General features: G+C 36.2%; 1 protein-coding gene across 7 annotated transcripts; it reads left to right on the top strand.

Annotated features, from left to right (window-relative positions):
• The first annotated feature begins 1,418 nt into the window (after positions 1–1,418).
• LOC109102654 lies at positions 1,419–9,576 on the top strand. 7 transcript variants are annotated; one of them, XM_042743842.1, is made up of 7 exons: positions 1,419–1,639; positions 2,498–3,174; positions 4,837–4,882; positions 4,982–5,073; positions 8,054–8,164; positions 8,289–8,565; positions 9,056–9,576. In XM_042743842.1, exons 4-7 carry the CDS (start codon positions 4,985–4,987, stop codon positions 9,260–9,262), a joined length of 684 nt encoding a protein of 227 aa, XP_042599776.1. In that variant the 5' UTR covers positions 1,419–1,639; positions 2,498–3,174; positions 4,837–4,882; positions 4,982–4,984; the 3' UTR covers positions 9,263–9,576. The 7 variants fall into 6 exon arrangements, 6 of the variants coding, with proteins under 6 accessions (XP_042599776.1, XP_042599777.1, XP_042599779.1 ...); XM_042743843.1 differs by lacking the exon at positions 4,837–4,882; XM_042743845.1 differs by lacking the exon at positions 8,054–8,164.
• The last annotated feature ends 858 nt before the right edge of the window (positions 9,577–10,434 follow it).

The raw sequence follows: 10,434 nt of genomic DNA, 5'->3' as shown, positions 1-10,434 counted from the left end.
TGCTCAGATACACGCTGCTCTCGCTCGGAGAAAGTGTGCGCACTTAAAACGTGTCTCCTCTCGCTCAAACTGCGTCCTGTGCACTCACAACTCTCTCTATGCTCATGTACCAAATATTAATACAAAACGAACTTAATTTGAATTGAATTATTACCGCGTGCAGTGTGAACGCTCTGATCTATGGAGCTAATATTATGACAAAATGATTTGAATTTGAATTGTGTAAATTTGAATTATTTGCAAGTGTAATCTAACAAAATTGAATTTTAGCTGGTAGTTTAAATAGTTCTGAATTTAATTTTTTTAAAACGAATATTGAACATTTGAAATTTAACAAATTGAAATGTTTTTATGGCTGAATTTTATAGACATGTATTTTCAAACAGCTAGTTTTTTTTTGTTCTGAATTCTTATACTGCAAATATTCAGTTTTAAAAAAATCAGATTCAAGTTTTCAAGGGTGAAGAAATTCGGAACTTCAAATTCAGTTTTCTAAAATTCAATGTCAAAAATTCAAACTCAAAAATTCAGATCTTACAGAAAGTAGGTCACAGGTCATCCACAGGGAAGAGATGATCTCAGAAAAGTCGAACAGAGCATTTTGGCCATTCACTGCAGAAATAATAGCAATATGTCTAGCACTTCAGTGGATAGAAGAAATACAACCAACAAGGGCAGTAATTTGTACAGATTCTCTATCAGCTCTAAATAGCTTGGAAAGTGGAACATCATCAGCAAGGCAAGACATGATAAACCAAGTAATGCAGAGTCTCTACAGAACAAGACAGTATGGAATTCTGGTAAATCTTGTATGGGTTCCATCGCATATGGGTGTGAAAGGAAATGAGGAGGCTGACAATCTGGCTAAACAGGCATTAAATCATTCACAAATTGACGTTGAAGTGGCATTAAGTAAAACAGAAATTAAAGTGATAATAGCGAAACAAATACAGGAAATTTGGCAGAAGGAATGGAATGAAGGAACAAAAGGTAGACATTTTTACTGCATTCAAGGAAAAGTTGGTTCAGAGAGAAGAAGATTCGGAAACAGGAAAGAGGACGTTTTAGTCACAAAGAATGCGTATTGGACATTGTTTATTAAATCAATGCTTACAAAGAATTGGTAAACATGAGAATGGAAATTGTGATAAATGTGGGTTAGCTGAAACTGTAGAACATGTGCTTATAGAATGCGAAGCTTATGAAAGAGAGCGGTCCCAGCTAAGACACGCTTTAAGAAATATAGATATCAATGAGCTGACACTTCAGGTTCTCCTAGGAGAGTAAGGTACCAAACAATCAAGAATTTATCATGAGTTATTTATATTTTTAAAGGAAACAGGATTATATAATAGGATGTAAAAAACTCCCTTCTGTGTAAACTCTTATATATGAATTTTTTTTTTTTTTTTTCTAGCTTAAACTTCCTTTCCAATATGCGCTTCACACTCCATTTCAGTAGGTGGCGGGAATGCACCTTTTAAGTTGGTTTGCCAACCGCCATAAAATCCTAGAAGAAGAAGAAGAAGAAGAAGAAGAGCATTTTGGCCAATTGGGGACTGCGCAAGTTTTCCAGCACGAACGTGGTGGTGGTTCAAGAGGTTGCCACTCTCTGACTCTGATCATGAATCGCCCGGAGGTAAGTGATTCTTAAACATGAATGATTTTGTGTTTATATGTTAGTTTAGCGTTCTCAGCAGGTGAGACATTTTTCTAAGAGGTCTCTGGTGTTTGTTTTAAAGTATATTTTGTGTAAAATTGATTAGAACGCCACCGTGTCTACTAGGCCTAAGTTACACAGACAGGACGCAACGGCGCGACGCAACACAGTGCTTGAAGCGACTGTTGCAAAGAGCTGGGACTAGGTCAGAAATAGTATGTAGAAATCCGTGTGCTGTTGGGGATTTCACGGGTCGCGTCGCACCGTTCGCGTCCGGTCTAGACTGCGTCGTACATCGAGAGGGTGTGCTGTATCGTGAATACGACGCGAACCGGAGTGCTTGCAACCTCTTCAGACGTGACTTATTCACGAGACAGCACTAGCCTTGAGTACCTTATTGCTTTTCTAAAGCGATTACCACTCAATAGTCATATTAAAGTAAAAATAAAATGTATTAGTGCAACTTTCATGAAGAAAAATCACCAAAAGCCAACCTTCCGCTGAAAAAAAAAATAGTCCCTGGCTGTGAGCAGCAGCAGAAGTTAAAATATTTCGGCTGTCATGTTAGATGGCGGCAAAGACAGTCTTTATTACTGAGTCAGTCATCAGTCAGTAGAGAAGACTTTAATATTCAAAGGACAATTGCATTATGTAGGGTTATTGTAAGACATTTAATGGCTAATTCACACGCCGAACTGCAACAAATAGTTGTCACAGACCGTCGTGTTCAAAGACTATGCATCTGTTGTCTGTATGTAACCATTTTGAAAATGTAATTTATGCACTCCTTTCCCCAAGTGCTGGCACTGTAACTAACTTAAGCATTTATTGTTACAGGAACAGATACTTCTAGATCATATATGGGAAAGACTTCGCTCACGTTTGGAGCATGCACTTGCCAGGATGCCTGTGGATTTGGACTTCTTAGAATTTATCTGTGTTCAGGAGTTGGTGTTCCTCAGTGCCGTATCCCCCCAGGTCATCATTCCTGTTGATATATGGGAAGGTTTGACTGGTCTGCATCATGCAATTACTTCAGAAAGACAAAGAAATGAGACACATGTTGTGACAGCGCACTTTGAACAAGGTAGTTGTGGACGACCAAAAGCAGTCATTGGTTGTGAATATCTCACCAGTTTGCTTGAGATGAACTTACCAGTGAGGTGTATTGCCTCTCTTCTGGGGGTATCTGAACGGACTGTACATAGACGACTGGCAGAGTTCAACCTATCAGTTAGGTCACTGTACAGCTCACTAACAGACAGTGAACTAGACACATTAGTGTCTTCTATTAAGTCCAGAATGCCAAACTCTGGGTACAGGATGGTGAAGGGAGCTTTGAAAGCTGAAGGGCACAAGGTACAATATGAGCGGGTGAGGGCATCACTTCATCGAGTGGACATACTGGGAGTTTTATCCAGGATGACAGAGCTGGGTTGTGTTGTACGGAGGAGATATTCAGTCCCAGGTCCCAAATCATTGATGCACATTGACAGTAATCACAAATTAATAAGGTAAATATTCTGTGTAAGGTTTTATTCTTTTTAACTCTATTGTCTTAAGATGGAAACCTTTGTTTAAAGTCCCCCTGTAATCAATCATTTATTGAAACTCATCCCTTAAAACTAATTTTTGATCACCAAAATTACATATTTAAACATTGTATTTTTCCTGTGAAAAAAAAATCTTAAAGAATTAGTTTACTTTTAAAACATTTTTGATGATAATTTACTCACCCTGATGTCATCCAAGATGTCCATGTCTTTCTTTTTTTTTGAGGAAAACATTCCAGGATTTTTCTCAATATAATGGACTTCAATGGCAACCAATGGTTTGAAGGTCCATGTCCGTCTCAATGCAGCTTCAAAGTTTCAACACAATCCCAGTCGAGAAATAAGGGTCTTATCTAGCGAAACGATCGGTCGTTTTCTACAAAATAAATAAAAATAATGATATACTTTTTAACCACAAATGCCTGTCATGTACCATCTCAGATGCGCCATGTATTACGTCATCACATTGGACTGGTCATGCAAGACTTTTTTTACAAAGCGAACGGGCAAAGACTAATACACGTACTAATAATGATATGCACACGTAAAGACCATTTTAAACAATAAACTGACACAAATACATATAAATGTCATTCAACATGCATATATCATATTTGTAAACACTGGGTTGGTACATCCGACTACATCTTGCGTGAATTTTCTAATGTGATGACGTAATGCGTGGCGCATCTCAGAGATAGTACAAGATGGGCATTTGTGGTTAAAAAGTATATATATAAATATATAAATTTTTTTATTTATTTTTTAATTTTAATTAAAAATTTTTTAATTTTTTAGAAAATGACCGATCGTTTCGCTAGATAAGACCCTTATTTCTCGACTGGGATTGTGTAAAGCCTTTGATTGAGACTGACATTTAGACCTTCAAACCGTTGGTTTCCATTGAAGTCCATTTATATTGAGAAAGATCCTGGAATGTGTTCCTAAAAACCTTAATTTCTTTTTGACTGAAGAAGGAAAGACATGGACTTGGGTGGTCTTGGTCATGGGGGTGAGTACATTATCAGCACAATTTTTTTTTTTGAAAGTGAACTAATCCTTTAATGCCTTAAAATAGCTTGTATGTAACTTGACACCCTTGCCTCATTTAGTATGCACGGTTCTATGAATATGCAAATGAGCCCTGCCTCCACTCACTCAGCTCAGACATCCACTGGTTGACGATCACACGTTGACCTGATTGGTTACAAGGTAGTTTGTGACGTCAGAAACACCAGCAATTTCAAAGCATGTTTTTGAGACTGTCTTTGGTTCACTGCAGTTTTATGGAGAAAATACTCAGCAATGGTGTCGACTTATGAATTTACACATGGCTTGTCTTAAAGCATATTAAAAACACCACACAAACATTAATAAAAATATAGATTTTCACCACAGGGGGACTTTAATGTAGCGGTTTTCAAATTCTGTCCCTTGAAGTCTATTTTCCTGCAGAGTTTAGCTCCAACCCTAATCAAAAACATTTACACAAGCTAATCAATGTCTTCAGGATTACTAGAAAGTTATAGGCAATTGAGTTTAATCAAGGCTGGAGCTAAACTCTGCAGGAAGTGGAACTCAAGAGCCAGAGTTGAGAATCCTGGTCTAACGGCTGTGGTTTAGGTATAACATTGTCTTGTTTGGAGGGGTGGACGGCTTTTCGTGAAAGGTGATTTTGTTTTTCTTCTTTTGTACAGTGTAAAGTTACATTGGAATTATGTACAGGGTACCAGATAAACAGAACTAACAACACTTTCAAATTTTACAGATAATGTACCTTGGTGCTGCCACAAACAATACAGCATTAACTGCACTGACCTTCTTCCAAGAATCTGTGGAAAGATATGGCTTCCCTCTCAGGTAAGTTGTGGTACAGAGTAATAAAGATTTTTTTTTAATACATATGTTCACTACATTAATCGTGGGGTATTGTGGTTGAAATTTCCCCTCTAGTATGCACATGACCTGTATAAATTCCTTTTTTCTGCTGAACACAAAAGAAAATAATTCTAAGAATATTGGTAACCAAACAGTCGTCTGGCACCATTCACTTCCATATTATTTTTGTACTACTATGTACAAAATACTATGAAAGTCAATGGTGCCCCAAAAATTTTTAGTTACAAACATTCAAAATATCATATTTTGTGTTCAGCAGAACAAAGGATTTTGTAAAGGTTTGGAACAACTCAAGGGTGAGTAAATGATGATAGAATTTTCAGTTTTGGGTGAACTATCCCTTTAAATTAAATGGGGGGCATTTAATAAATAACACTGTTTGTCCTCTAGTGCATGACCAATTGACACTACAGAGTCACAAGATGTCTCGCACCTTATGAACACTATTTCCTGGGGTTAAGGTCTTTAGTGTCCCACTAAACTGCTGCGCAGCAGATAACTCCGAGAGACTTCAGGCAATGCCTTTGAATATGCTTTATTGCACGGCTGAGAGGATCTCATAACAATTAGTTGTGGGAAGTTCGGATCATTTTACTGACTTGGATCTTTGAAACACGTTCTACAAAAAGAACAAATCTTTTTTTCGAGTAATTTCGTTCATTTCAGCAGAATGTATTTAAAATGTTACATGCTAATAGCCAAATTCCCCAAACATATCAAATGTTAATCGCATTTAGAATAATAATATAAAAAAAATTACAAGGAAAAGGCCCAATTCTGAGAAACCAAACATGTCACCCATTGAAGTGTTAATGCATTTAAGAAAAAAAAAAAAGAAATTTGAATAAATATAACATTACAATGCTAATTTAGTAATTTGACAGTAACATAATACAAATGTAAATTTCTGCATTTTAACCCTTAATATGCACTATTCGTTTGGGTTGTACACTCAGGATGTCTCGGTAAAATGTAATTTACCATCCAGTAAAATGTGAAGTTGAAGCATGTGATGATGTTCACATTTGTTGTGATTTAAGTTTTTTTCTGTCAGGACCACTATCATCAAATATGATTGAGAATTAGCATACTGTTTGGATTGGCGGTATGGTTCCGTTCTGGGCAAGAACAGCAAGAAGAGCAGCAATAACCCCCTTAGGGTAAACAGAACAGAACCAACATGAATGTATGCGAATATATGTAATTCAAGATTTTGAAGTACAACATAATTCGAGAATTTATTCTGATTCAAGAGGAATCAGAAAGCCAGATCCTGACTGACGAGAGGAGGAGCTGGGGATGGAGGAGGGTAATGATCTCCTGAGAAACACGATAGCTGCTGATAATACTCGAGCTTATATATTTATATAGTGATCTGCGTCGTATTCCTATAGAGGATCAGCTGAGAGTCACTGATGCAAGCTTGACTAACGTGACCTTCCAGAACTACCGCGACGCTTGATTTTTGTTGCAATTGACATTACAGTGAAATCTGAACAAGCATGTGTGTGTATATTTGCATCTGTTATCCATCGTGGATGTGTTGTGGTGTCCCTCCTTTAACATCATTTGGGGTCCCCCACAACCCTAATAGCACATAAATAAGTTAATAAAGTTTATACTACAGGGCCGTTGAATGCTTGAATCTGATTGGTTGAAAAATGCTCAATTATTTTCAGGGAAACGCATGGCTTAAGTATTTCCAGGCAGGTCTTGACTGCATTACAGTTCCATATCACTTTGCATAGTTAACTGTAATAATGGAAAATAGGATACAATTCATAACAAGAAAAACGATGCATGCTCCCATACGATTGATCTGCAATTTTCAATGTCTAGCTTCACAATCAATGGAAACATGCAGTTTAAAGTAAATAAAGTATACAGTCCTATCTGTAATCAATAGAAAATTAAACTGAATATAGGCTAAATAAATATTGTGCATGTATATAATAATAATAATAATAATAATAATAATATAATAATATATAATAATATAATGGATATTCCTGCAGCACAGGTTTTAATGCAGAAAATATAAAATATTAAATATTAATAGGCCTACTTGTTAAAAGGGTTTTATGTTTCAAGGCTAGTTTACTGTCATCTGTCAATAATAGAAAAAAAGAATAAACTAATTAATTAAAACGAATTGAATAAATAATAATATTGACACACATGCTTTTCGGTCTCATTGCAACATCTCTCTCGTTCTCTAATAACTGCATTAATAAATGCATAAAGCCGGGGACACACTTACTGTAAGGCCGGTTATGAATGTACTTTGATACTTATAACTGATCATGCCCAAATGAGTGTTCAGCGCGTTCAGTCTATGTTTACAGCGGTGTTTAAAATCTTCTGCAGTCGTTAATGGAAACAGTCAGAGAATGTGTCATCTAGTCATTAAGTGTGTCCCCGCATTAGTCTGCTATCAGTGGCTCAAACCTCCGTTACTACAGTAACTCTAAAATGACATTTTGGAATTAGCAACGGGGGCATGGGATTAGATGCGTAAGAAATTAGTCCTACATACAAGAGCGTTTTAATGACAAAAACTTTACAAACGTCTTGAAATACATTATATGAACAATGTTTCAAGGTGTGGTAAGTTGTGGTAACTATTGTATAAGCTGAATAATTGACTTAAAATTAAATGCAAAATAATGCACACTCAAGGTGGTAATGCAGTCACGAAGCAGAGTGGCCGTTACACCTCTGGTGTGCATTATTTTTCTAATAATTCAACGGCCTGTCGTCAATTATTCCTTACAGAAGTATAGTGTAGTCATGTTAATGTCAAATGTTGTCCAATGCACAAATTTAACAACAACTATTCATTTTATGCATCATTTTCACCAGGAACATTAAATTAACCTTTGGAAATGAGGACTGGGTTAAGTATTAAAACATTACCTTGACCAACTTTGTAACATTATAGGGTCAGAGGGGACCATGGAGTTGAGAATGTGGATATTGCACGTTTAATGTTCACAATTCGTGGCACAGGGAGAAGCAGTTTCATTTCAGGAAAAAGTGTCCACAACCAAAGGTATTTAAAGAAAGTACTATGTGGCAGAGATATCTCCACTATATAACTGTGTGCTTTATACTTCAAGTGTTTGTTTGAACCACCTAATTGCTTATGAGTTTTCTTGTAATTTTTTTTGTTATAGAATAGAGAGACTGTGGAGAGATGTGTGGACTGCAGTGACCAGTGTGTACTATGATGTGCTACACTATCTTGAGGAGGACAACTACCTTAATATTGCAGACCAAACACATCTCTTCTGTTGCCACTATACATTCCTGCCAAGGCTACAAGATGATCTAAACTTTTTCCGAGATGGGTGGGATAATCACCCTTTGAGAACAGAACATAGCATGTCTCCAAACCAGCTCTGGGAATTGGGTCAAATTCACTATCAAGTTGATGATCCCCCAAACGAAGAGGTATTCATGCAGATGCACAGCCATGTTTACATTATTATTATTTTTTTTTTTAGAAAAATTACAGCGGTCATGAGAATTCAAATATTAATTCAGTGGCATTTAAACATCTAATTAGCATTCCAGTAATCATGCAAATGTAATATTTGGAACTATTATAGGAACTGAGATTGTATACCATTTATAGATGCATTTAAAATGTATATGAAGAGTTCAGATGCAAAAGCCTCTAAGTGCGATCTGAAATTTTCTTCTAGAATGATCATTTTGATCAAGCTCGTACAATTAAGTTCAGTAATTTCACTTAAATGGCAATGCAAATTACCTATTAATTGTCATTTAAGTGAAATTACTGAACTTAATTGTACGAGCTTGATCAAAATGATCATTCTAGAAGAAAATTTCAGATGGCACTTAGAGGCTTTTGCATCTGAACTCTTCATACATATATACATATAGATAATATAATATAAAATGTCTTTTGTATACCCAGGAAATGAACATTGCCGAGATTGATTGGGAAAGCAGTGGGCTGCCTCCTGATGAAAGCGTTGGTGTTAACGTGCCCACTGTACAATGTCCACTTACACCAGAGCAACTTACTGCACTGAAGGACACAGTGGATCCTAGGTCACCATCACAATCCTATGGGATAGACATTTACATGGCTGCAGTGCAGTTTTGCCAAGCACTTGAGTAATGACACATTAACTGCTGAAACAATTTGAATTTATTTGGTGGATAATAAGATTACATGTGTATTTTTGAATACATAGAAATATGGATTGCTAAATTGCTTTAGAGCAGGTGTGTTAACTATTGCATGGGTTTTTACCCTTCTCCAAAATAAAACGGCAATAATACATGAACGTATTACTTTAACTGCTGAACCAATTTGAATTTGATGGATAATTAAACCATAAGATTACATGTGTCTTTTTTTGAATACATAGAGATATTGATTGCTAAATTGCAGGTGTGTTAACTATTGCATGGGTTTTTACCCTTCTCCAATGTGGATATTGCACGTTTAATGTACACAATTCTTGGCACAGGGAGAAGCAGTTTCATTTCAGGAAAAAGTGTCCACAACCAAAGGTATTTAAAGAAAGTACTATGTGGCAGAGATATCTCCACTATGTACTGTGTGCTTTATACTTCAAGTGTTTGTTTGAACCACCTAATTGCTTATGAGTTTTCTTGTAATTTTTTTTGTTATAGAATAGAGATACTGTGGAGAGATGTGTGGACTGCAGTGACCAGTGTGTACTATGATGTGCTACACTATCTTGAGGAGGACAACTACCTTAATATTGCAGACCAAACACATCTCTTCTGTTGCCACTATACATTCCTGCCAAGGCTACAAGATGATCTAAACTTTTTCCGAGATGGGTGGGATAATCACCCTTTGAGAACAGAACATAGCATGTCTCCAAACCAGCTCTGGGAATTGGGTCAAATTCACTATCAAGTTGATGATCCCCCAAACGAAGAGGTATTCATGCAGATGCACAGCCATGTTTACATTATTTTTTTATTTTTTTTTAGAAAAATTACAGCGGTCATGAGAATTCAAATATTAATTCAGTGGCATTTAAACTTCTAATTAGCATTCCAGTAATCATGCAAATGTAATATTTGGAACTATTATAGGAACTGAGATTGTATACCATTTATAGATGCACTTAAAAATATATATGAAGAGTTCAGATGCAAAAGCCTCTAAGTGCGATCTGAAATTTTCTTCTAGAATGATCATTTTGATCAAGCTCGTACAATTAAGTTCAGTAATTTCACTTAAATGGCAATGCAAATTACCTATTAATTGTCATTTAAGTGAAATTACTGAACTTAATTGTACAAGCTTGA

This window comes from Cyprinus carpio, chromosome B18, assembly GCF_018340385.1.
Source record: "Cyprinus carpio isolate SPL01 chromosome B18, ASM1834038v1, whole genome shotgun sequence".
NCBI lineage: Eukaryota > Metazoa > Chordata > Actinopteri > Cypriniformes > Cyprinidae > Cyprinus > Cyprinus carpio.
The sequence above is the reverse complement of the archived record's forward strand: the minus strand, read 5'-3'. Positions and strand labels throughout refer to the sequence as shown.

Bases quoted from the DNA above. Each gene is read 5' to 3' on its own strand.
- LOC109102654 (XM_042743841.1), top strand. From the start codon at position 1,472: ATGCACCTTTTAAGTTGGTTTGCCAACCGCCATAAAATCCTAGAAGAA. The intron at 1,640-2,497 runs GTAAGTGATTCT...TTATTGTTACAG, and splicing joins TGATCATGAATCGCCCGGAG to GAACAGATACTTCTAGATCA. The intron at 3,175-4,836 runs GTAAATATTCTG...GCTGTGGTTTAG, and splicing joins AGTAATCACAAATTAATAAG to GTATAACATTGTCTTGTTTG.